At 40.7% G+C, this 27,872-nt stretch overlaps 1 protein-coding gene across 1 annotated transcript in view; it reads left to right on the top strand.

The window, feature by feature from the left end:
- actr3b (actin related protein 3B) overlaps positions 1-27,657 on the top strand; it is a 43,905-nt gene extending 16,248 nt beyond the window's left edge. The window contains exons 6-12 of the mRNA XM_017705627.2: positions 3,627-3,734; positions 8,550-8,693; positions 11,664-11,837; positions 12,189-12,281; positions 20,293-20,418; positions 24,992-25,075; positions 26,704-27,657. Coding sequence (XP_017561116.1) covers positions 3,627-3,734; positions 8,550-8,693; positions 11,664-11,837; positions 12,189-12,281; positions 20,293-20,418; positions 24,992-25,075; positions 26,704-26,799 — 825 coding nt within the window. The 3' untranslated portion in view covers positions 26,800-27,657. The remainder of the gene's footprint in view (positions 1-3,626; positions 3,735-8,549; positions 8,694-11,663; positions 11,838-12,188; positions 12,282-20,292; positions 20,419-24,991; positions 25,076-26,703) is intronic.
- The last annotated feature ends 215 nt before the right edge of the window (positions 27,658-27,872 follow it).

Below are 27,872 nucleotides of genomic sequence, written 5' to 3'. Positions count from 1 at the left end.
GAAACTGACAAAGATTAAGAAGTCACAAAGGCGAGGTCCGATTCTCATTCCCCAGCTTCTTCTTTGGATTCTCCTGTTCCACCTTAAATGGTGCAGCAGTTACATTCCCGGCGCGTCAGGCACCATTTAAGGTGGAGCGGGAAAATTCGAACAAGAGGCTGCCAAATGACAAGCTGACTTCAGCCTCGTGAAAAAAAAAAAACAATGTTGAGAGACACTTTACAAGAAACTATTCTACTTTTGGGGAAAAGTTTCCTGCTGGAGATGTGAGAAAAGCGGTTATAGCTGAGCTGAAACTTAAAGCAGAGCAAAGCAAGTCTGCATTTTTAGTTTGATTAAATTTGACAGCATATACTACCATATTAGCATATATATACTACCATATTAGTTTGATTTTTTGCTGAAAGGACCAAATGGCACTTCTTAACATTTGGGTTGAAGACCCCTGATCTAGGCAAAAGACAGGAATGGCACCCCCAAGAAGCACTTTTTAAATTTCTTATGTGTTTTTAAGTGATGTGAAGTTTAATATTTTTCATTTTGAGGGTGTTATTAGATTATTTAACTTATTTCTAGACTTTTTAAGATGAATTGGTTTCATTAGATGAAATAATCTCACTATACCGGCAGATCATTTTGACTATTTTAAGAAATAATGAGTAATTATTTTGTATTTTTTTCCTACATGAGCTATGTATGTTAACGGTAAAGCCTTTTCTGTTCTGACTGAAAAAAGTTTAAAAAAAGCTTTGGGAGTTTTTGCTCTCCTCCCTGTTGTTGCTTAGCTCTGCTGCGCTTGGATGCAACATTTAATTTGACTTTCCCTCTCAACATCCGGAAAATCGCACCAAAGAATCTCCTCTCCTGATGTAATTATTGCTTAATTGTCTTGTTCGTTTCTCTCTGTATGTATGCAGTTGTATCATAATGTAACAGCATAGAATAATCCTTTATAAAAGTGACTCGTGCGGGTGGGTGGGAGAAGGGGCAGCATTTAAAATCACAAATTACAGCCATTTTTAAAAATGTGTGCGTATATATTGGATTAGGTTCTTTAACTCAACATGTACAGTGAATCTAATTTGGCTCAGGAGGGCTAGAAGCTGAATAGATTTGCCCAGTGCAAAGACAGCCGCTGTTTATACATAGCAGATATACGAATATATTATTAAGTGATTAAGTGATACTTTTTTGATCCCACAAACAGGGAAATTCCACCTCCGCATTTAACCCATCCGTGAAATGAAACACCACATACACACTAGTGAACAGACACACACACTATGGGGCAGTGAGCACACTTGCCCGGAGCGGTGGGCAGCCCTATCCACGGCGCCCAGGGAGCAGTTGGGGGTTAGGTGTCTTGCTCAAGGACACCTCAGTCATGGACTGTCTGCCCTGGGGATTGAACTGGCAACCTTCTGGTCACAGGACCACTAACCTCCAGCCCAACACTGCTCCCCTGAATGATCTATTATGGTTAATACCACCTCTGTTGGAGAAATATAGATGTGTTTTTATTGAACAGCAGCAGAAACCTATTATATGCAAAATTGTTCCAAATGGATAAACAGCATTTTGGAATGAAACTTTTTATTTATTCTTGAAGAGTTTTGTGTGAAACTGTCTGTTTGGTACACAGGAGTTTTATTGGGCAAATCCATGGTCATAGTCCAAGGTCAGATGGCCAACACGGATAGAATGATAGGCAGACATGACGAAATAAACACAGAATACAGATACTATACTACAAACAGAACAAGCAAAGCACGTCAAACAACGTACATACAGAGACCTGCAACCACACAGGGGAAAGCACAGGACTGAAATACGACAGGGCTAACGAGGGAAAACAGGACACAGGTTGAAACACAGGTGGGAACAATCAGGGACGGAGTCACGAAACAAGGGGGCAGGACAGTGAAGTTATCAAAACAAAGAAAGCACATGACAGGACTAAAAGGTAAACAAAAGCACATGAGGAGTGGGGACGGGCCAATCCTGACACAAATGATCTGGATTAAAGATGAGCTCCAGTGTCAAATTTAATCTATCAGGTGAAACGACGTTCTTTTAGATGAACTATTGTTTAAAAAACTATTTAAAGTACAGAAATTCATGCAGTCATTAGTAAATCTGATCGCAGTGTCCAGTGTCATGGCTCATTTTTTCTATGCTTCCATTGTTCTATTGTGCACCTGTTCTGGCCCAGAGTTTAGGGTTTAGGGGACGCCTCCCAAAATATTCCACTGTTGAAATTCGAATGATGTCATGCATCATTCAAGTACTGAATGGTGTTTGCCTTTAAGCAGAGTCTTGGACTGATGCCAATATTGTAAGGGTCAGATCTACTAACGTTTTGCACACCATATTTTGGTGGTCAAAAGTAACTGTCTGACTGTATATTTGTATATTTGATATATATATATATATATATATATATATATATATATATATAATATATATTACATTATATATATTACTATATTTGAAAATCTCTGCTATCCAGCGATGTTTGAAGGAAAAATATATTGACTTTGGGACTTTTTTGTAAACAATAGGGCATATTTCAGGTGATTTTCAAGAATACCGTTCATTTTTTCCCATAGAGCAAATACGTGTTAGGAGTTCTTTATTTGGGCAAAAAGTATTTATTTTGGGATATAAAGTAAGTTTTTGCCCTAAATATAAAAGTATGGACATATACCTACCAGAAACAAAGGAAAAAACTATTGTAAACAATTAAAAAATAATAATAATTATGATGTACAGTTTGGTTTATTTGCATAAAATTACATAACCTGCTAAATTGGCTGCCTCCACCAGCACAAACTGCCTGTAGATCAATTCTGTTTAGTGCCTCTCTTAGTAAACCTGCCCCTAATAGTATAGTCTTGGCTTTGGCTTAGAGCGGGGGCCAGGTAACTGTCCCATTAAGTGTGTATCATCCAAAATAAGACGTATTGGATCAAGTTCATGTTTGTAACCAAAGCACTTCTGCTTGGCCAGTTGTTTTCTCTCTGCTGACCTCACACTGGCGGAAGCTCAATTGCACTATCAGTCTGCAAGCAGACAATGAAGAGGCACAAATTAGCTTGCTGTTTAATTAGTTTAGCAATGCGCTGGAGATTACGTGAGCGTAGCAGGTGAAATCAAAGGGCTCAAAATAATGAGCTTTGATCATTTAGCTCAGCAACTGTGAGAGAAAGAAGTACAGAGTGTTATTTTTAGAGGCTTGTTTTTCCTTTTCGTGGTGAGAAGACAATTTCCTCTAACTGGTGCTTTAGGTGCTTTTATGGCCACTTCAGCTGAAAGATGGGAGAAAGCTACATTATTTCTAACAATGCTGTGTGTGATATGAGTTCAATCTGTAAGTGTTTTTCTTTATGGAATAACAGTGGCTGAACGTGTGATTTACGGCTGTCTACAAAGGCCACGAATTATAAAAGCCACTCATGCCCTACACAGTGCACTTTGTAAGGCATAGGAATCTACTCAGGATCATTGACTTTGACGATCTTCAAACATACCACTCAAGCAGTGATTGCAGCTGCCAAGGCAGCCATTACAATGTAAAGGTAAACTGTGTCCTGTGGAGCTGAGCTTGTGCCTCTGGTGACCTGCAGGCTGTTCTGGCACTGGCCGCTTCCTGGACATCCAGACAAGTCGGAGAGAGAACGCTAACAGGAATCGTCATTGACAGTGGAGATGGAGTCACTCATGCCATACCAGTGGTAAACAAGACTTTACATTACTGTCTATAATTACTCACAGTCATTATTCGAGAGCTTACAGCAACAGTGTGTTTCTATGCATGATGCTTATCAAACGTCTCTTTTTGCATTATGTTTCATGCATTTGAGTCTGCTGCATCTGTAGCTCATGGTTGATCGTCACATATAAAACGTTTGACATGGTTTATGTTCTTAGTAAAAGAACAGAAACTCTTTGCCTTGTTCATGCATTATACAACAGTTAGTTCCGGCTACGTGAGCTGATTGTGAGCTGTAATTGTGCTGTTATTTTGCCGTAACATCACAGGTTTTTCACAAACACTATCACTCCGCTGAGACGCTGTTGCTAAGCAACGACTTTGACAGCTATAGGAGACGCTCAAGCCATTTGATCGTTTTTCTTCTTACTTTGCCACAAACAGAAAACGGACACTTAAGATCACATTTTACTGACAGCCGATTTGGTCCGACTCTGAAGACGAGACGACACTAAAATCCCAAATTGTCGTCACCACTGAGCAGCTTTTCAGTCGGCAGCTGTGACAGAAGAACAGCTGAACAACCTGGAATCAGCCAGAAATGAACCCAGTACCATTCGCCAAACTAAACAGGCTGTAATGCTTTGCAGACTGGCTGGAACAAAACAACATTAATATTAATCTGGCAGAAAGCGACAAAACTGAGCTGAACTTGATATTTTGGCAGTTTTATGGCTCAGTCTGCACTTCAGAAGGCGAGGCTAACAGCAGGCTGTGCAGCGAGTGGGCGGAGCTCGTTACTCTGATGAGCAGCTCGTTAAGGAACTATAACTTGGAGGAGGGAACTGAACATTAAAACATTAAACATTTGCAGCCCAGTTTATACATTTCTTATAAAAGCAATAGAGACACTGTGATGATCTACGACCAAATCACGTTATTTCACGATGACACACTCCCTCTTGTGTTCTATTGCCTAAAGAGAAGTCAGTGGGCAGTTGTAATAGTTTCTATTGAATGTTACAAGTTTTCTCTTGTTTTCTAAGTACAGGAAAATACTGTCAGAAGTAATTGACAGTGCTACAGATGGGATTAGACTGAAAAATGCTGGAGTATTACTTTAAACACAAGTTGCTTACGCCAGAGATGCTGTTGACTGACTCCTGACTCGTCTTGAACTCGTCCTTAACTGACTAACGACTTTACTCACCAAAGACTTACCAACCCCATCAACTCGTCAACCTGATCAGTGTTGGGAGATTTTTGTTTACAACAGGGCCTGAGCACCTCATTTAGGCATGTCTATAACTGTGTAGGCATGTCTATAACTATATGTCTATAGAGTGTGTGTCTATAACGTTTGACTTAATAAGTCAAATAAAAAAGGCATTTATATTGACATTATAAATCATTGTTATGACTAATAAGTCAAAATTTTGAGAGCGAAACCACTCAACTTGAACTCGTGACTTAACTCTGCTCAGAAATGAAGAATTGTTTAATTTCAGCCGGCCTTATTTTCCCGAGCTTGTTCTTAAATGTGTTCTCAATGCCTGCAGCTAATAAGAGGACTGAGCTAAAGCTCTGCACTCTGAGACTTGTACCCTACATACTCGACTCAACTCGACTCGGACTCTCATGAAGCGACTGAACATCTCTGGTATGTGTACTGGAGTTAAACGCCAGTGGGGCCGGTTATCATTATTTCGTTTAGATTCCGCTGTTCCTTTTTACAGCTTATAGCATTTTTATTTATTGTATTCACTCAATGTAGCAAAAGAGGAGCTTTTAACCCTCAGTTTAATGTGTCGTAATATGTCCATCAGAGCTCAAAGGAATGGGACAGTTTCAGTAAACACCCTGCTATCTGCAGTGCTGTTGGTCATTGGGCAGCACTTTGAGGAAACACATGTAAGGCTAGATCCTCCTCATCCTGTTAGAAAAGCTGCTTTAGCAGATTTAATGGTCCCCAGTTGTAGCAGGTTGGCGAAGTTCTTCCATTCCTGTTGTTTTGAATCTGTATGTGCATTGTTGGTACACATTATTTGAAACATTTTTCTCCCAAGTAGTGTAAAGACCCTGCATAGTTTCGCTGTGTCTTTGTGCCTGAATTCCAGTGTACAGTACTGTGCAACAGTCAGAGACCACCCTCCATTTATTTAATTTCTGGATGAAATTGCCATTAAGTACAAGTGAAAAAAAAACCCAGTTATAAGATAATCAACTTACATAAGGAAGGGAAAAATCAGGAAAATAGGAAAAAAAAGATTGAAACTGAAGTTCAAGAAATGATTAAAGGATGCAGACAAAATGGGACTAGTAAAAATCCTGGAAGAGCTGGTTGACACCAAAACTGCCCCATCAGATAAACAGCACTTAAAGCTTTGATCTCTGAGAGAGAGGAGAAGACCAAGCTGCTTCAGATCTGAAAACATCCATAGGTGTTTCTGTCCATCCTTCCACTGTGAGAAGACCACTTAGCGTTGAGGGTCTGAAAGGATGTGTAGCGGATCAAGAAGAACCTCACTGAGAAAAGGAGACGGACACATCAAACACAGAATCTGAACAATGGACTGACCACCCCAGAGTCCAGACCTCAACACCACTGAATGGGTTTGATTACTTCAAAAAATCAACCAGCTTCTAAGACTGAGCTTTGGAGGCGTGTCTGCAGGTTCTTTGAGGAGCTGAAAGTGAGTCTCCTGAAGAGAATGGAAGCTGGAATGAAGGCAGGCAACACATACTGAAACGTTTGATATTAAATTTCTTTGTGATTTGTTAAATATATTTTCTTAATGGCTGTTTTGACTGGAAATGATAGATGTGAAGCGTGGTGTCTACCTTTTACACATTGCTGTATATTTAGTAATACAAACGATTCTACACTCTTGTTAAAGGAATAGTTAAATAGAAGAAAAATGCTCTCACCCCAAATGTACATCTTATGGACAAAATTATGTGGAAAGATTAGGCTTCACGATGGCTGCTACTGCTGCTTTCAGCTACACTAGTGTACTTTTGCCCATGTTTATATAGAACAGTGTGTCAAACCTCACAGGCAGGTCTATAGACCATTTTCACACTTCTGTGCTCGTTAAACGGTAGCGTTAAATGGCTTCTGGTGTAAACTCCGAAAGAGTTTCTAATGCACCAATAATTCATTTACATTTAGGGCATTTTGCTGACGATCTTATCCAGAACGACTTACAGTTTGATCGTTTTACACAAGTAGGCGAAGGCGGTGTTAGGAATCTTGCCCAAGGACTCTAATTGGTATAGTGTAGGGTGCTTACCCAGCTGGGGGATTGAACCCCAGTCTACGTGGTTGGTTAGTATAGTGGTTAACACCTCTTGCCTTCTACACTGTAGGCTGGGGTTCAATCCCCCACTGGGCAATCACCCTACACTATACCAATAAGAGTCCTTGGGCAAGACTCCTAACACCGCCTTGGCCTACCTGTGTAAAATGATCAAATTGTAAGTCGCTCTGGATAAGAGCGTCAGCCAAATGCCGTAAATGTAAATGTCTACAGTGTAGAAGGCAGAGGTGTTTACCCCTACACTACACCAACCACAATTCAGCTGAAGCCTCACCTGAATTTTCACTCGATCCAGTTTTAAAATGTTCAGCTTCAGCTGAAAAGCTCTGCTGGTCATGTGTCACTTTCAACGAGGTAGCCAATCAAAAAAGAGTAAAACTGATCTGTAGAGTGAAAACGGGCTGTACAGCAGGACGGATTTACTCACACTTGGTGTGTTTAAAATACTGGAGATGGTTGTCACAGAGGTTTGATTAGAAACCCTGAGAAACCGACTCCACTGTAGCTCGGTGATCGGTAACTGTTCAGTTTCAGGACAGCGGTTACGCTGTTCAGGGCACTTGTTAATGTTGCTAAAATTTACTTGGACTGAGTAGGACAAACTAAACCTGGTGGCCTTTTTCTCCTCCAAAATAAAGTGCAGTGAGGTCTGTTTAGGGATTTGTGTTGTGGTGTTGAACATAATAATCCACTCTGCACCTTCTCTGCTTGGCAAAGCCTGTCTCAGGCCAATTCCTCACAGCTCCGATGCAGATTTTTGCAGAATACATTTTGTCTAAAAGCACCTGCTTTGATACGAAGATACACTTTCAGACGTAGTATGTGTGGCTCTGTTGTCTGCCGCATTGTACTATTGTGGCGAAGCAAAGAAGCCAGAGGCAGGAAAGGTGCTCATTTTGGCAGTTGATTGAACTCACTCACCAAGACATACATTCCTTTTTTAAAGAGACCAACAGTATTGGGAGCCTGCCCCACATGCTGAAAGCACACAGACTCAGCCATGAAACACCATAACGGGAACTAGGCCGCAACCTGGGGCCATTCTGGGGAACATAATGCTCCGCCCCCTAATTACCAGCGCCGTCAGGGCGCCACACTATGTTTACCGGGCTGCCACTAAGCACCACACAGTGGTAAACAGAGTGCACAGCTGCAGATGTGTAGACTTATACAGTGTTCAAATGTTTTATGTCAGACTAGCCTTTCTGCTCATGTTAGAGAAGCTACCAGACATGCAAACTGCTCTTCTACTAACTGAGCTTAGGCCGGAGGGCGATTTTTGAGGGATGCTGAAAACCAGAGACCCTCCATCGCCGCTCTGTCAAACAGTGCAGGCAGAAGTTCCATAACACTACTATTTACAGCCGGATGTGACGACATAGTGACTGTGAAAAGGGTCTATTGGAGGTGATTGAACAACTTCTTGAACAGATTGACTGCATTTGGAGTGAGAGGAAGCCGTGTAAAATGGTCAGTTTAATGGTCTGCTTATTGTGTTTTTCTGTTTCGTCTCTTAGGCAGAGGGGTATGTAATTGGGAGCTGTATAAAACACATCCCTATAGCGGGCCGAGACATCACCTACTTCATTCAGCAGCTCCTCAGGGAGAGAGAGGTCGGGATTCCTCCTGAACAATCGCTGGAGACGGCAAAGGCAGTCAAGGTGAGTAACGCATACAGAATATTCCCCATTCTTTTTCTGTCTCTCTATCCTTGTCTGTTTTTCTCTTCGCCACAGCCTCGTTTCCTTGCATATGATAAGTACCTCAAACACCCACACCCATTATCATCTCTTCTCTCTGCGTGCTCTCAGTGTGCTGTGATTGTATCAGTGAAATGAGATTACAGAGCTGCGTTTTGCTGGCTGCAGATGTCAGCTTCAGAATGTGCTGACAGGATTCAGATACTCTGTGCTGTGTTAATAATATTGCTGCTCGCCTTTTTGCACTGGTGTTTACGTGCTGGTTGGGTAAGCAGATAAGAAACAGTGCTTTTATGTAACCTGATGTTGTGTAGAACCCAGGTAAACTATTTCCTCAACATTGCTCTGAAGGTACACTGCCAGTCAAAAGTTTGGGCACACCCACTTTTTTACGATTTTATTTATTTGTATACATTTCTGCAACTTAGAACAATAACAAACACATGAAAACTGTGAAATAGTTCATATGAAATTACTCCAGTCAGAAATATACAGGTGAATGCGCAGGTTTTATCAACCCAGTCAAATTAAATGTGTTATTTTTCTAACGGTTGGTATGCGGATAAGTCCATGGGCCTAGCCCGGAAAAGGATAGCATGCCAAGGATGGCATGGGGGAAAGGACCTGCCCCAGGTAGAGGAGTTTAAGTATCTTGGGGTCTTGTTCAATAATGCGGTCACTGTACCAGACTGTAGTGGGAGATGAGCCATAAAGCGAAGCTCTCTGTTTACCAGTAGGACTACATACAAGCGACAGATATGAGCTTTCTTTGCGGAGTGGCAGGCTACATTCTACTGATAGGATGAAGAGCTCGGTCATCTGGGAGGACCTCGGAGTAGAGTGTCTTCTCCTCTACATTGAGAGGATCCTGTTGAGGTGGTTCAGGCATCTGATCAGGATGCCCACTGGCCACCTCTTGGGGGGTTTACCAGGCATAGACTACTGGGACAAGACCCTGGGGCCATCCTAGGACCTGCTTGAGGGATTGTAGCTCCAAGTTGGCCTGGGAGCGTCTTGGGGTACCTGGAATGGGCTGGAGGAAATTGCGGGGGACAGGGCCGTCTGGGATTCTTTGCTCTTCCAGCTGCTATCGTGACCGTATCTGGACTAAGCAGTTAATGATTTAGTGCATGATTCTATTTGTCTGTTGAGATTAACATACTAAGAAAAAGTGTTAATGTTTACACAGGCCACTTTTTTTTCAATATGTTAAATTCAGTAAATAAACAATAAGGTGACACTTTATTCTGAGTGGTCCTGAAACAAACATGAAACAAACACTCACCAGACTCTCAGTAACATTTCAGTAACATATGAGGGTTAGGATTAGGTTTTAGGTTAAGGTTAGCATTAGGATTAGGGCCAGGGTGAGGATTAGGATTAGGGTTTGGGTTGAGGTTAAGGTCAGGGTTAGGATTAGGTCCAGGGTGCAGATTTAGGATTAGGGTTTGGGTTGAGGTTAAGGTCATGGTTAGGATTAGGTCCAGGGTGCGGATTAGGGTTTGGGTTGAGGTTAAGGTCAGGGTTAGGATTAGGTCCAGGGTGCGGATTAGGGTTTGGGTTTGGGTTGAGGTTAAGGCCAGGGTTAGGATTAGGTCCAGGGTGCGGATTAGGGTTTGGGTTTGGGTTGAGGGTAAGGTCAGGGTTAGGATTAGGGCCAGGGTGAGGGTTAGGTGTTGGGTAAGGTTGGTAAGGTTAGGTTTTGCGTAATGGAAGTAACACCAGTAACAAAACATCTACTTAATGTAAGTAATGTATCAACAGAACATCTACAAGATATTTACTTCAGTGTATTCAGATGCTGCAGTACTTAAGTGCTTAAGTGTTTTTAATCATTCCACTCCAAATAAAGTGTTACCAACAGTAATTGTGCATTCAAATGTGCAGATGTGTTTTCTCTGTAGAGGATGTGTCACTTCACTTCACTTAGAAAAGCAACAAAAACATATGACAGGGGTGCACAAACTTTATATACGACTATATATGTAGTAAATCTAAAAAAAGACTGGTGTATTTTAAGGAGTGAGCTCTGGGGGAAAAAAAGCAAAACAGTAGGTTCAATCCTGCTTGGAATGTTGTTGTACAAGCTGTACATTTTGTAGTGGTGTCTGTTTGAACTTTCTTCAAGGAGATGAAAAGCCTCCACTTTGGTGGATGATGGTGTAGAAATCTACTTTTCACTCTGCGCATGCAAGGAATTTAACTTCATCACCGTGTTTACAATCTCACTCGCTTCATTTCCGCCTTCCGAACCCCAGTTGAATTGGGTCAGCACTGCTCATGGAGCTACTGTTGTCTCATAAAAACTCCATGAGGGAATGATATTCTATAAAATGACCTGATTGACCCCCACTGGACCACCATGCAAGACTCCACCATCATTCTCAACAGTTAACAACATGCGTCGAGGGTTTGTTTGTTTTCAAGCATTAACACAGCCGAATGTTGGTTATATTCTTTGGGGGCAGTTGTGGACTGAAGATGGGAACCAGCCTTGTGACCGGAAGGTCGCTGTTTGATCCCCTGGGCTGACAGTACGTGACTGAAGTGCACTTGAGCAAGACACCTAACCCCCAACTGTTCCCCGCGTGTTGCGGATAGGGCTGCCCACTGCTCCGGGCAAGTGTGCTCACTGCCCTCTTGTGTGTGTGCATTCACTAGTGTGTATGTGGTGTTTCACTGCACAGATGAGTTGAATGTGGAGGTGAATTTCCCCGTTGTGAGATTAATAAAAGGTAACGTAGTCTTAATAAACCCACCTTTTCAAATATGATCTGTTGTCTATGGGAAATTAAATACAATGAAATTAGCATAATACCATTTTTTAACTGATAGCACTGGTCAAACAATTGTTTACTTGTGGGTTCATGGTTTCTGGTCTTCAGTACAGTGTTCAGATTTCATTTTATGCGTGTGGTCTTGTTTCGGTAGGAGCGGTACTGCTACATCTGCCCAGACATTGTGAAGGAGTTCACTAAGTATGACATGGACCCAGGAAAATGGATAAAGAAGTACAAAGGCATCAACGCCATAAGCAAAAACGAGTTTCACATAGACGTTGGATATGAACGCTTTCTCGGGCCGGAGATATTCTTCCACCCTGAAGTAAGAGCAATCTCTTTGGCACTGTATAGGTACACTGAGTAGACTTTTTTTCCATTAAAATGCAATGAAATGCAAAAAATGAATATATAGTGAGATGTGGTTATGAGAAGGTTCTCAGCAGTTCGTGAGCTGGGAGAATTGCTTTCTTTTCTGCAGTAGCAAGAGTAGAAAGTGCTTTCTTTTCTTGTATTGTCACAAGCCACAGAGTCAACAATGTGAAAGTTAGTGAGACAGTGAGATACCAAATGGACATTGAAGCATTGGGACTGCACACATAGCTTGAGCTTGATGGTGAGTTCAATGTGTACTGAAAAATGGATGTATTCATTTCAGTGCTTGTTTATTTTTCAGTTTGCCAACCCTGACTTCATGCAGCCCATTTCGGACGTTGTGGATGAGGTCATTCAGAATTGTCCAATAGATGTGAGGAGACCTCTTTACAAGGTCTGTCAGTTTCACATATATATGTTGTATATACTGTGTGTATATGCAGTCATAGGCAAAAATGTAACAGTCAAATGATGTTTTGTTGATTTTCTAAGTGACAATAAGTTAACACAGCCTCGCTTAACTTATACATGGTGTTTTTCTGCAAATGTAATTTGAACATTTAACATTTTAACAACATTTCCTGCTAATTTTATTGTACAATTTCTATTTATCTGCAGAATTTAACATACAAGGAGAAACAAAATAAAATGAGCCATTCCTTGTGCACAGGCCACATTATGTTTTTTACTCAGTGTATTAAATTCGGCAAATAACAAGTAACTTTTAATTAAAACGTTCAGAAGCGTGTTCTCTTCAGTGGATGTGTTAACTTAACTTTCACTTAGAAAATCAACAAAATGTGCCAACACGCAAGAAGCGCTGAAACCTTTTGTTGTGTATGTTGTGAATATTAAAAGATGCATTTGAAGAATAATTGGGAAAAATGATTCATAAAGAAGAGAAGAAGCTTCCATCCTTTGTGGAATGTCATTGTACAAGCTATAAATTTGGTATCTATCAGACTGTTCATCCAGAAGAAGAAAGGCCTTCACTTCTGTGGTGGATGATAGAAGTAGAAATCTGTTTTTCACGCTGCACATGCTACACGTATCTTCATCACTGATATCGCAGATGAAAATCAACAAATAATTAGCCCAGGGGTGCCAAAACGTTTGCATTTGACTACAATTATATATAATCTTCTTTACTTATTAAAGTAATGAGGAATTCTGGCCAGCCTTTGTTGTGCAGCTGACCTTGAGGCTAGTAGGGCTAGTTAGCATGATTTCCATTTGCATAATGCTAACTGGCAGGTGTTTCATTCATTATTACCTCTTCCCAAGATACAGTTTATTTGTTTCATGTATATTACAGTTTGCCTCCTCCTGGAAATAATTAAAGGAATACGTTTTCAGTCTGTTTAATGTGGCTGACCTTGAAAGTTAGCGTGATTGACGCTTGCTAGCTGCTGCTGCTGGCTTACGTTCATTATAAGCGCTGTTAGCATTTTGTATTCTTTTAACCTCTGTGGAGAATCCCCATGTTCCACTGGCTTCTTAAAAGAGGAGCTCTTGATCTTGTCACTGCTGATTAGGAGCTGTAAAACTTGCTAAAACCTGCATCACTGCAATCACCTCTACTGCTCTGCTTTTGCAATGCTAATTTAGGCTTGTCCTGCTAAGTTGTTCTAAGTCATGAAGGGTTTAAAAGGAGCAAACACGGTTGAAGTGAACTTTGTTGTGTCGGTTTGTCCTTTTTCGATTTGACAACTAGGGGTCAGTGTTCATCCACCAAGCTCTCCTCCACCCTCTCAGCGGAGAGCACACCTATTGCCTACAAATGGCTTGAATGATAGCCCAAGGCCGTGGGTGAAAGCTCACTGCTGAGCTGCTTTGTACAAGTTTAGGTTGACTTTCAGCTCTTCCACGTTGCAGTTTAACTCTAGTATGTTCAATTTTTCATCTATGTTTACTGCGCCTATCTACAGATGCATAACACAGGTTCTGTGCTCTGTATTGCTAGTGTGCTAGTCTGGCCTACATACTGTGAATAATAGACAGAACGAATGTTCATTCATGGACGTTCATTATTTATCATTCACCAATAACTGTTCCGCCTTCGGATTTTTCAAGGTAGTTAGGTTTCAAGGTAATTAACCTTCGACTGAGTTGCTATAATCGGATTGATTATTTTAGAAGTACTTGTAAGAACGTAGTTCAGTGGTCTAGGCCAGAGCTCGGCAACCCAAACATGTTAAGTAGAGCCATTTTGTCCTTTCAACAAAAAATCAAACCGCCTTGAGAGCCACAACATTTTATGTCCATTTTACCATTTTGGCTGTAATTATGTCTCAGTATGTGCTGATTGCCTAGTAAAGGCTAAAAAATATAAGTGAAAACACAGACTTTCTTTGCTCTGCTTAAAGCTTTAGCTCAGGTACAGCTGCTTTTCTCACATCTCCAGCAGGAAACTTTTCCTCAAAAGTAGAATATTTTGTTGTAACATGTCTCTCAATGTCCGACCTTTTTACGAAGCTGAAGTCACTTCTCACTTCTCGCCAGCTTCTTGTTCTAATTTTCCTGTACCACCTTAAATGGTGCCTGAGATCGCCACCGTGCAACTTCTGCACCGTTTAAGGTGGAATGGAAAATATGAACAATAAGCTGGCGGATGAGAAACTGACTTTGCGGCTTTTTAGTGTTTTGAGTTTCTCATTGCAGATCAAATGTATCAGGAAAGCAGCTGGAATGATTATGAATGCAAATACGTCCAGTTGTCTCCAAATGATCAATGTTCTTTCTCTTTGTCTTTTCGGTGCTACTAGTAGAGGTGGGTAATCCAGGTCCAAAATTTAGTTCCAGGATTTTGTTCCAACTGCTTGACTTCTCTAATTTGCTTAAAATAGCAGCAAAGTTATTCAGGCAGTTGGAACAAAATCCTGGGGAGGGTTTTTACTTTTTGGAGAGATTGGCTCTAGGCAAGATTGTTATCTGTGTGGCTGTGGTGACCAGCACAGCGCGACAGCCTTCAGGGTTAAAGGATCAATAAGCAGTTCTACATCAACTCCAGTGTTTAAGACCATTTATTGTTAAAACTGTGTCGAACGATCAGCAGATCTTTATTTTATATTACTTTATTGTATTTTTACCTAAAATCTAATTCTGCTCTGGAGCCACAACAGGTTAGTAACAGAGCCACATGTTGCTGACCCCTTGTCTAAGGGATATCTAAAAATTATTAGCACAGTACTTTCTTGTGAAAAAATTTAGACCCAGCCCCACACTGATGTCCGCTGCAGGTTAGATCTAGATCTGCTAGCATATATGATTTTTAGCATTATCTTTTTTATTGAAAATGTTTAAAGAAATCACGTTAGATAATATAATATTGAGTAACACAACATCTTTTGGTAATAAACTTCAGGTTTTGAAAGCTGCGATCACATGCAGTTGTGAGCTCCTGCTGGTGTGGGTTCATGGCTGTTTCTTCTTATTTGTGGCTGTTTCTTCGCCTTGTGCGCTAACAGCTCCCCCTGGTGGAGAAACTTCAGAAGCATGTTGATTATCTCTTTTGAATCATCATCAGGTGAATTATTGCTGATTCAGCCTAGCAGGATTATTGCAGTTGCCCTTTTTTCACTCATTGACTCTAAATTCATTCAGTATATCCAGTTCCTGTAACGCTAATGACTTAACTTTCGTTTGGACGGCAACCAAGTCTTCTCCTCTGTGGCTGCAACTGTGGGAACGATTTACTTCAAGCAGCATCGCAGATACAGCCTTCATTGTAGTCAAGTATACATTGTGTGCACACTATGTTTTTAATCCAGAGGCACTTAGGCTGTCTGGGCAAACAAAGCAAACAATGCTTCAACAGAATCCAATTTTGCTGACTGATAATTAGGTGCTAATATAAAGCAGCTTATCACATTGAAATAGTAAGCTTTGATTTGCATGCGAAATGAGCGGCAGTCAGTGTAATCAATATAAAAACATTTGGACGTTGAAAAGAAAGCGTTGAAAGACTTGTGGTCTCATTGTCTCTATTAAAAGCATTGAAATATCTCAATAGTCCAGAGCATTTGGCTGTAAGATGATGCTTTTAAAATTCTCAGAGCAGTTAAATAAGCATGGCAATTAATGTTCACTTTGGTCACATTTTACTGGACGTATGTTTTGTTGAATCCTATTTGTTGGGCCTCAAATTTATGTGCTAGAGAAATTAAATGGTTGTCATCTGCAGTGAAGCATTTGGATGACCCGGTCCATCTCCCTTTTTCTGATGGCGGCGATGTTCTTCAGATTTGGCTAATCTAAACCACACAACCTCTTAACATTGTTAAAGAAAGATAGACCCCTTACCTTTGCTGATGCCAGGATTTGCTGTAGATCCCTTATTATCACTACTTGTCGATGTGAAGCTGAGGTCAGCCTGGGGTCACTCACCTTCCTGGAGATGTTCCAGGTCTCAAATTGGCCTTGATGATAGGATTGAGCGGAATCCACTTATTTCAAACCTTCTAACTGTCTTCAAGTATTACTGCGGTGTACTGTATTGTGTAAAAATGTAATAGTAAATAACCTAAAACTTTAGTACATTTATCAAATAAGTGAACGCAGTACACTGTTTTCAAGCCATCGTTCAATAAATGTCAAACCATCTGTCTAACCATCGCTGAATGTTAAACAGTGCTGCTAACTAGGAGAGAGGAGCTGATTTGCGTTAGCTTAGCGAGCATGAAAACAGTTCTGCTCAACACAGAACATGTTTCATTCTGAACTAACGCACTGACAAGTTTAGATGATTAAAATCTGAGGGAGTGAAGTTGAGCAGCTGGTGCTGAAGGGACAGAGAGCGGTTAAATTTAGGCTGTTTTGTGGTGTTTCGATCTGTAGCCTGATTAGCTAACAACGTTAGCTTAGCAAGCAGGCTACATTCCCACGCAGTGCCTCACACCACAGTACAGGTTTGATTCTGACTACCTGGTGCCATCTAAACAAATGTAGATGGTAAAAATTAACATCTGAGAGCTACTGAAGTAACAGAAATCCGAAATGTAACCTGTTCTGCGGTGTTTGGACTTTAGCATTTTGGCTAAGCTAACTATAGCTCAGTTTAAGTGATAAGTGATAAGTGATACTTTTTTGTTTGAGAATATGCTGTAGATGGTTTTATATAGAATCTTTTTGAAAAGGGTTCTAAACAGCACCCATAAACGTTCTATTCTTACAAGCTTCTAACAATAGAAGAACTGTTTTTTGATGCTACATTCTTAAAAAGGTTCCTCAAGTGTTCTTTAGCTAAAAATGGTCCTATAAAGCACCCTGAACACTCAAAAAAAACTGCAAGATTAAAGCGTTCTTTGCATCAAGAAAGAGTACTTAAGAATGTGCTGTATGTGGTTCTATATAGAACCTTTTTGAAAAGGGTTCTAAATAGCAAGCAGAAAGTTCTTCTGTTGTTACAGTGTCAAGCTTGTAACCCATTTGGGTGCTATATAGAACCCTTTTCAATCTGAAGAACGCTGTCATGATAAAAAAAAAAGAACCCTTTTATAATGCAAGAGTGTTCATGGTTTTCCTTTACTACATTACCCTTGAAGGTAATCTTTTTTAAGAGCATGTATAGAAACATTTTTTAAAAAGGTTCTATATAGAACCATATACTACACATTCTTCATCAATCTGAAGAACATTTTGGAGAGCGTGCTGTTGATGGTTCTATATAGACCCTATTTGAAATGATTCTATATAGCACCCAGAGGGGTTCTTCTATTGCTATAAGCTTGGCATCATATCAAATAAAGAACCCTTTTGGGTGCTATATAGAACCGTTATCAAAAAGGCCTTATATGGAACCATCTGCAGCACATTCTGAAGAACTCTTTCATGATTCAGTGAACGTTTTACTCATGGGAATTGTGCTTTGAGTCTTCATGGTTTATACAGCACCATTTTCTTTGCTAAAGAACCCTTGAAGAACCATCTTTTTTTAGGAGGGGACTTCTCACCATTGGGTACAGGAGCTTGATTTACAGGCTGGCGTATGTGAGCATGTTTGCTGTTTGATATGTACCAGACTGAGTCTGTGCAGCAGGACTAAACTAAAGCCTGCGAGATCCCAGGCCTGAGGTTTGCATTAGGCCTCTGTAGTTCACTGGGAGATTGTCTGTCGCTCTTACTTTCACGACTGCCGTTTGAACCACCATCTATTTTCAGATTTTAAACCACTCAGCCATGTTCTACACCATTAAGGATGGTCCATTACCTTTATTTCCCCCCCAATATGTGTGGCAGTATATATAGGGGATATCCTGTGGGACATAACAGGCCCCCACTATACCGTAGGGCCCAAAAACAATTAGTGTTCTAAAAAAAGTCCCGGGTTTCAGAGGGAACTTATACTAAAGGCACTACATTCAGGATGATGTGAATAGGACGCCTTTAAAAAAGGGCTCTTTAGTAAAGAAAATGGTTCTATATAGAACCGTGAACCCTCAAAGAAACTTTTGCATGATTAAAGGGTTCTTTACGTCGTGAAAGCGTCCTTCACGTTGCCGGAGAATGTGTTGTAGATGGTTCTATGTAGAAACGTCATTGAAAAGGTTTCTGTATACACTCTTATGTACACACTAAAAAAGACGGTTCTTTAGCAAAGAAAATGTTTCTGCAAAGAACCGCGAGCACTTAACGAGCCCTTTGCATGATTCAAAGGTTCTTTTCATCATGAAAGGGTTCTGGAGTGCAGTAGATAGTTCTATATAGAACTTTTTTGATAAGGGTTCCATACCCAAAAGAGGTCTTCTGTTGTTACAAGCTTGACATTGAAACAATAGAAGAGCCCTTTTGGGTGCTATATAGGACCCAAAGAAACACTCAAGGAACCCTTTGCATGATTAAATGGCTCTTTTTATCATGAAAGGGATCTTCAGTTTAATGAAGACTGTGCTGTAGATGGTTCTATACAGAAACCAATGTGTAGAATGTTCTTTGAAATGGGTTCTATACAGCACCCAAAAGGTGAAAAATCTTTTTGGGTGCTATATAGAACCGCTTTTAAAAAGGTTCTATGTAGTACCAGCTACAGCACATTCTTAAGCACTCTTTCAAGGTGCAGAGAACACTTAAATCATGCAAAGGGCTCTTTGAGTGGTCATGGGTCTTTATAGAACCATTTTCTTTGCTAAAGAGCCCTTGAATAACTATGATTTTAAGAGTATAAGCGTGTAGCACCAGAAAGGGTTCTTCAACTGTTACAAGCTCAAAGCACCCATTGCTGGTACTATATGCCTATATATTTATTCAATTCAATTCAACTTTATTGTCATTATACAATACAGGGTAGTACAGTGTAACGAAACACTATCGGGCTACTTTTCCAGTGCAGTAATAAAAGATGCATAGTAAACAGTGCAAAGACAAAAGACAGTAAAAGACAGACAAAATGTGCAGAGTCAGTAGGTACAGGTGTCGAACGTAGACAAGATGTGCGTAGGCGAGTGTTATAGGTGTACTGGACGCATAGACAGTTAGTGCATGGTCAGATATTCAAGTGTATCAGGTATATAGACAGAAGTGTGCTGGTGAATTGCAGTACAGACAATGCAGCAGTACTATTTATAAAGAGATGTAAACAGTGATCTGTATATAAAGTGTACAGTGCAGGTGGAGAGTAGCAGCATAATGTCCAGGTAACATCTTAAATAAACAGTTACAGTATAAATATATAAATATACTAGAAATAAGGCTTCGCCAGATATGAAGTGCACAGCATACTGTCCTCTGAGCTGGTGGAGCTCAGTGTGTAGTGTGCTGGGTGGTCAGGCTGGTCAGTAACAGACTGTAGTGTTGTTGTTAAGCTCAGGTTGATGCTGCCGGTGTGACCAGTTTGACTGCTCAGGGATAGAAACTGTTCTTGAACCTGGTGGTTCTGGCTCAGATGTTCCGGTACCTCTTTCCGGATGGCAGAGGATGGAGCAAGGGGTGGCTGGGATGTGTGGGGTCCGAGGATATGTTGGTGGCTTCCCTCTCACATCGGTTGTCCTCTATGGGTGGGAGGACAGCTGCGGTGATGTGTTGAGCAGTTTTGACCATCCTCTGCAGGGCCTTGCGTTCAGCAGCAGTGGCGCTGCTGTACCAGACGGTGATGCAGCTGGTCAATATTTATATGTTTATCATTTATATATGTTTACATATAGGTGCCCTTTTTGAGAGTGTACTGGCTTAAATCAACATTGGGCATCAAACGTATCCAAGAAAGTGTATTTCTCTTTCCCACCACTGAAGGACTTTGAGCACCTGATTATCAGAAGTATAAGTGTTTGCAGGGAGGAACTGAGAAACTGAGGAACTCCTCACTGTGTGTTTAGTTTATTGTGTTCCAGATGTGAGGCTGGCTCTGTTACACAGCTGTGAGGCCCTGCGTGCACTACTGTCTGTTTCTCTGACTGTTTCTTCTGTGTTAGAACATTGTGCTGTCTGGAGGATCCACCATGTTCAGAGACTTCGGCCGGCGGCTGCAGAGGGATCTGAAGCGCGTGGTTGATGCCAGACTCAGACTGAGTGAGGAGCTCAGCGGAGGCAGAATAAAGGTCAGCGTTCAGATTTATGTCTTTGGAAAGCAACAAGGGAAAAAGATGGTCCTTCAAGGGTTCTTTACTGAAGGCAATGGTTCTGTTTGGCTCTGTATTGAATCGTTTCATGCTCAAATGGCCCTTTGCATGAAATCACTAGATTGATGGAGAATGTGTTGTGTATGGTTCTATATAGCACCAAAAAGGGTTTTCCTATTGTTACAATAGAAGAACCTTTTTTGGTGCTACCCTCTTAAAAAAGGTGGTTATTCAAGCATTCTTTAGTAAAGAAAATAGTTATATAAAGAACCATGAACACTCAAAGAACCCTTTGCATGATTAACGTGTTCTTTGCATCAAGAAAGAGTACTTAAAAATGTGCTGTAGATGGTGCTATATAGAAGCTTTTTGGAAAAGGTTCTAAAGAGCACCCAAAAAGGTTCTTCTATTGTTGCGATGTCAGGCTTGTAACAATAGGAGAACCCTCCTGTATGTATTTTTTTTAAGTTCTATATGGAACCATCTACAGCATGGTGTCCATCAGTCTGAAGAACCATTTCATGATGCAAAGAACCCCTGAATCATGCAAAGGATTCTTCAGTGTTAATGGTTCTTTGTAGAACTATATTTCTTGCCATCTTTTTAAGAGTGTCTATTAAACCAGTTTCAAAAAAGGTTCTATACAGAACCATAGACAACACATTCTTCAGTCTGAAGACCTACTAGTTGCTCTTGTTTTTGAGGCCAAAGAAGTCAAAAGTAATCAGCTTCTGTTCATTTATTAATTTTATTGGATGCCCAAAAAATGAACCTTATTTTGATTTTTATACACTGATGCCTCTTCTCTTTGAAAGTGAAGGAGGGTGTGGTGTAGCCCCACTGGCCCATTTAGACCAGACACCCCTCTAACAAGGCACCTTAAAAAGTTTGCTAGACCTTTGCTAACTGCAGTGTCATTCTCAGTGGGCTTCATTTGAGAGTGTGCCTTTGTTCCCAGGACTGTTCATCCTCTTACTTCTTTAAATAGAACATCACATCTTGATATGGTACACGAAAGAGGCTTACGAAGGGGTTTCTAAGATCATGGTTAGGGTCCCGAGGTCATCAGAGGTCTTATGACGGACAATGAGAAGCAGATTTTTCAAATAGAGATGCATTTGACCTCAGCTAACCTAAAAGGCAATGAGCTATTTAGGTAGCTATGCAAACTTCGTAATGTAGACTATTTTGTAAATACCAGGGAAATATGGGTCAGTTTCCAAATTTCAAATAAAAGCCCTGGCAACACAGAGATGACCCCTTTCCATTTGTACTTAATCATGCTAGTCTGTAGTTGTGCCTTTCCCTTTCACATACTCTGTGTTTTAGCACCACCCTGCTTGCTTTCACTGGCTTTGTTGAGCTCGGTTCAGCTCACACATACAGCCTTTTTCATAGCAGCTCTACAGAGGCCTAATGAGCCATTAGGGCCCAGATCTCTAATGAGCACGTTGAGGGTGGAAGTGACTGGAAAACTCTTTGAAAGGAAGCAATAAAGCAGAGCCTGAGTGAAGTTTTCCAAACTGTGCAGTTTGGAAACAGGGTTGCCAGCTCCATCTGATGGCAAGCTGAGAGGTTCTGAGGGAAAGGGGTCTCTTTCTGCAGGGCTTCTCGTTAACCCCTCTATCATGATCTCTGTGGTTCATCAGATTAGCTAGCTAGTTTAGCTAGATTGATCTTGCTCTTGAAACTGTAACAAGTGGGAGAGGCAGTGGTGGTGACCCCACCACATTTTGGGTTCCTCCAAAACCCCAGAAGGCCGTGGTGAGTTCCTTTAGTCTCAAGGCCAATTCTTGAGGGATGGCAACCTTGGTTGGAAAAAATACAATAACACAAAGTCATCTCTTTGTCAAAGTGCGGATCTTGGAAGGGTTTCCTCTTCATGCAGAGGTGGGTAGAGTAGCCTAAATCTGTACCTGAATAACTTAAAGATCACTTAGAGTTCACAAACGTGTCTTCTTACATGTTCCTTTTTCCTTAACTACACATTTATGGACAAAAAAATTGAGATAAATTATTCTTCAAAAAATGTACATTTTCTTTCTTGACTTTTCTCTTAATAATAACTGTAACCCTGAAGGTTGGCACGCAGACTGCTGGTCCCCATAGCAAAGCAGACAACAATCTCGTATCTAGTAGCTAACGAACAGGCAAAGAGAAAGACGAACATTCATAATTTGGAGATGAAGGGATTTGTAATCACTCCAGCTGGTTTCCTGATGCATTTAATCTGCAATGAGAAACTGGCAAACACTAAAAAATCACAAATCTGAATCAGCTGCTTGTTTGCCAGCTTCTTGTTGAATTTTCCCGTTCCACCTTAAATGGTGCAGCCGGTAGATTCTGGCAGCTCAGTCACCATTTAAAGCGGAACAGGAAAATTCAAACATGGCAAGTGAGAAGCAACTTCAGCCTCGTAATAATCGAACAGTGAGTGACAGTTTACAAGAGACTAGTCCACGTTTGGAAAAGTTTCCTGCCAGAGATGTGAGAAAAGCGACTATAGCTGAGCTAAAGCTTAAAGCAGAGCACAGTGAGTCTGAGGCCGTGGCAGGATAGAGTTGAAGCAAATCATCTATATAGGATGGCGCCACGTCATTTAATGATTTAAAATTGTAGTCTGTACTATACAGGAAGCCAGTGTAAGGATGACAAAATGGGAGTAACCTGGTCCCATTTTGTGCCTGTGAGAAGGCGAGCTGTCGCATTTTGGACTAACTGCAGATTATTGAGGACTGACACCCAAATACAGGTGATTGCAGTAGTCTAAGCGAGGTGTAATGAACTGTGAGTGTGGCAAGAAAAACCTGCAGTGTGGAAGGGAGAGCTGCAGTAAAGAAGGACGGGGAAGCCTTTATATCGAGAGCCAGTGCCTCAGACTACTGGCTACCTTAGACCAGATCTTAGAGACAGCAGGGCAGTTGCAAAACATATGCAACTACTTTGTTACTGCATAGACCAGTGGTGTCAAACCCAGCCACTATAAGGGTCATATTTAAAAATCTCAGCAAATCTGTGGGACATTTTGATCATGACCATGATCTGAACTGGCCATTGTATATTCAGAATATGCCAGATCTGCAACGGCAAAATAGGCACTGAATAATTACACTGAATAATTATTCAAAAATAATTCAAAATAAAAATAAGAATGTAGTGTATATAGAAGCATCTTCAAAAAAAGGTTCTATATCTTTTCGTGGTGCTGTTGTATAACATAATCAGCTTCTGTTCATTTATTAATTTTATTGGATGCCGAACAATGAATCTTATTTTGCTTTTCATATATTGATGCCTCTTTTCTTTGAAAGTGAAGGAGGGTGTAAATAATTTTTTTAACTGCCTATTTGCATGAGCTAGACCCCAGGCTTCTTTTCTTGGATGCTGCTGGCCCACAGATTGCGGGTCAGAACACACACTATGTTGCAGTGCATACTGGGGACTGTAGTGCATCAGGGTAAAACGGGCTAATAAGAATAGAAAATGAAGATAATTTTGTGGTATCAGGCCTTACTTGGCCTGCGGGCCTTGTGTTTGACACATAGTTGTCAGTGTTACTTATCGGTTATCAGTACATTTCACTTGATGGCGCTTCAAGGGTGGTACAAACTCCGAATAAGCTTGAAATGAATCAGCGAGATTCTTAATAAGGAAAAAGTATTGCTCTGAGCTCCCTTTCCTACACTGCAGAAGCAGAGAACCTGATAGAGCGGGCACTTAAATACACGAAGCCAAACCCCGACCCTGGACAAGTATTTGGTCAAAGGGTAAATGGATAAGGGAGCATTCAGAGGGATTTTACAGGCAAGCAGTATGGAATAAATCTGTAAAAATAAGTGTGTTCTGAGAGAGAGGTTTCTTTCTGTCTTATGTTTCTATATTCATGTAATATTAAAGCACCATATTGGGTTCCATGAAGGTTGCCCATCTAAAAGAAATGCATGATTTTGCCAAACAGGTGAAGATGCTGTATAGAGAGGTGCTTTGATGTAATGAAAAATATGAATGAGTTCTTAAGAGGAGATTTGAGAACTTACATTTTGTACAAGAATTGCATTTAAGAACATTCATATAAACTTCTCTCTGTTTGTTTTAGGATCCCTCGTTTTTTTCTTAAAAAAGCTTTTGTGAACCCAGCCCCTGCAGTAAAATGCATAAAACGTCCAGCATCTATTAGCACATAAACAGAAGTTTGTTAGACTTTATTTTTCACATTTGTAAACTCTTTGGTCCAAAATTAAGCTCAAAAGTCAGAGTTATGAGCAATTTTTGAAAAGCAGTACAGATGCCTCCACCTTCATAACGTAATAAGGTTGAGGACAATAATGGAATTAGTAACTAAATGTTAATGGATGAAACGTAGATTAACGTTCCTCACAAACAAACCTGAGTAGAAGTAAATGGGTTGTCATTTTGAACTGCATATCCATCACAATTTGACTCAGTGTTACTACCCATTCTGTCAGTGTCTGTTCAGGTTCTCTGGACTTGGTGGTTTTGGTGCTGTAGGGTGTTCTTTAGTGTTAGTTCATTGTCTTTTTCTTCCTCGCAGCCAAAACCAATGGAGGTGCAGGTGATCACTCATCATATGCAGAGATATGCTGTCTGGTTTGGAGGATCCATGCTGGCTTCCACGGTAACAATCACCTGCTGTTCAAGCAGACACAAACATGCCACTGTTGTCGGAAGAAAACCTTTTTTTGATGTTTTTCAGTTTTTGACATCATTTGAAAATACCTGTTGCCTTTTATAAAGTGTGTAATTTTAATGACCATTGGACCAAAAGAAACGACCCAAAATTACTTAGAAAAAGTCTGGTTCCATAGACTTACATTAAAAGTAAAGTATGTTTTTGCCTTCTCCTGTAAAGTGAAGTTTTCTTCCGATTTTTCATGTGTTGCATGCAGTGAGTCACATTTATATTTGTATATAGATGCACCAAAATAAGTTATGATAAAATACAGCAATTCTCAGTAAATAGTTATATTTACAACATGATAGTCAAAGACTCTCTGTACTCCTGCTTATTTCATGCATCTTGAGTATCAGGTTTGTGTCTGATCGACATTATTATGTGGCGTGGTGACCACACTGTCGCCTCACAGCAAGGTGGGCCTGGGTTCGATTCCCCGGCCGGGCGACCTCCTCTGTGTGGAGTTTGCATGTTCTCCCCGTGTATGCGTGGGTTTCCTCCGGGTTCTCCGGTTTCCTCCCACACTCCAAAAACATGCAGTCAGACCAATTGGATGTGGTAAATTGCCCCTGGTTGTGAGTGACTGTCTGTGTCTGTCTGTCTGCCCTGCAATGGACCGGCGACCTGTCCAGGGTGTATCCCCCGCGACCCTGACAGAGAAGCGGCTTAGAAAATGGATGGATGGATGGATGCATTTGAATTAGAGTCTGTTTGCACCTTGCATTAAAGCCTGTTTAAACTTCAGCTGATTCCATTTACACTTCTCAATAAAATGTGTCTCCAGGCCTAAGATCACTATGCACAGTGCCAAGTGTCGGCTGGAGTGGTGTAAAGCTCTCTGGAGGGCTCTGTAGAAACATGTTCTCTGGAGTGATGAATCATGCCTTACTATCCTCAACCTCAGTGAAAACATTTGGGATGAATTGGAATGTCGATTGTGACTCAGGCCTTATTGTCCAACATCAGTGCCTGACCTCACAAATGCTCTTTTGACTGAATGGACACAAAGTCCCAACGACACTGTGAAAGGAAGGTCAATCCCATATTAATGCCCATGTTTTTAGAATGGGACGTTCAGCAAGCTCATAAAGGTGCGATGGTTAGGTGTCCATATAACATGTATTTATGTACTTAAATATTTCCATGTATTTGCTGTATATACCATTACAAACTGAGCTGCTTTCAGTTCAGAGTCTCTGGTTCAGTGGCCTACTTTACCAGTCTGTGCTTCATGCTGGTTAGCTGAAATAAAGCTCCAGATTGATTCATCTTTACCTCACTTCATTTGGTTCTCACCATTTTTATACATGAAAAGAGGGAAAACAAAGAACAACACAGGTTGTTGTATATGAGTTGTTCTGCATATCACTCGCCATACAGTAATCAGACCTCAGTCTGACAAAACGCAGGCTCCTTTTAGCATAACAAGATTTTAACTGCATGCATTCAGATTTTTATAGCTTCTAGATTTTAGAACCAGGACTATCCATATCAAAACGAATGTTTTACACTGTTGCAAGCATCTTTTTATTTCTTATATTTGTTATATTTTTCCTGTGTTTTCATTTCAGCCCGAGTTCTTCCAAGTCTGCCACTCTAAGAAAGACTACGAGGAGCATGGCCCCAGCATCTGTCGCCATAACCCGGTGTTTGGTATCATGTCCTAACGCTGGAGCTCCTGTAGAAGCAGGCCTGGATTCAGTCAGCTCGTCTTACCTCCTGCACTGTGCTTCAGTTGCCACTCCACCTCTACAAAAGATTCAAGCTTAAAACCTACAACAACAACAGCAACAACAGAATGAACAGAGCTTTTGTGTTTATCACTGAAAATGTCAACCAACCCGGCGGGGTTACCTGCACTGAGGGGGCAGATTCAGCCTAGAGTCCATTCAAAATGTTCAAAATTACAAACGCAGCTTTAAAGTCCAAACAATAAAAAAAAAAAAACCAAAACAACAACATATGCATAAAGAGGGACGTCCTCAGGTGAAGCCATACACTGATGACTGTTTTCTTTGCTGTTTTTTTTTGCGTTTGGTTTGAAGTTTAAGGATTGTTTTTCTGAGCAGTCCACACTGAACGATTGAGCTGAATGTGATGATGGTGTACATACGAAGAGATAACTCTATATTATACGACAGTCATAAAGAATAGTTTATATTTCTAACAGAGATCATAGTTTATGAGAAGGGGGGACGACCTGAATATTCATGACGTAACACATGGATTTGAAGTTATAATAATAATAATAGTATTATATTCTTACTAGAAAAAAAAGAAGGATTGAGTAAACTTTTATTTAAATGGATATTTATTCAATTATTTTTGTCCATTTTCTGTCTGAGGACATATTATAGTCTAACTTATTGAAGCCAGATAGCCTGTTTTCCCTTAAATGTGCATTATTTATGCATTTTAGTTCAACACTGGCAAATATAGAAGCAACGAGGTTTCGACTTCAAGAGCTTAGAGTGAAGAGAACCTGCTGTTTGAAGATAATGTGAATAAAACACTTTTCACCTTCAGATCTTCACGCTGAGATTTTTGCATTTTCTCTCTCTTTCCCTCTCTCTCTCTCTCTCTCTCTCTCTCTCTCTCTCTCTCTCTCTCTCTATTTCTCCCTATTTCTCCCTCTCTCTCTTTCCCTCTCTTTCTCTCTCTCTCTCTATTTCTCCCTCTCTCTTTCCCTCTCTCTCTGTCTCTCTCTCTCTTTCCCTTTCTCTCTCTCTCTCTCTCTCTC

This window comes from Pygocentrus nattereri, chromosome 3, assembly GCF_015220715.1.
Source record: "Pygocentrus nattereri isolate fPygNat1 chromosome 3, fPygNat1.pri, whole genome shotgun sequence".
Lineage (NCBI taxonomy): Eukaryota > Metazoa > Chordata > Actinopteri > Characiformes > Serrasalmidae > Pygocentrus > Pygocentrus nattereri.
Note: the sequence above shows the minus strand (reverse complement) of the source record. Positions and strands in the feature narration are given on the sequence as shown.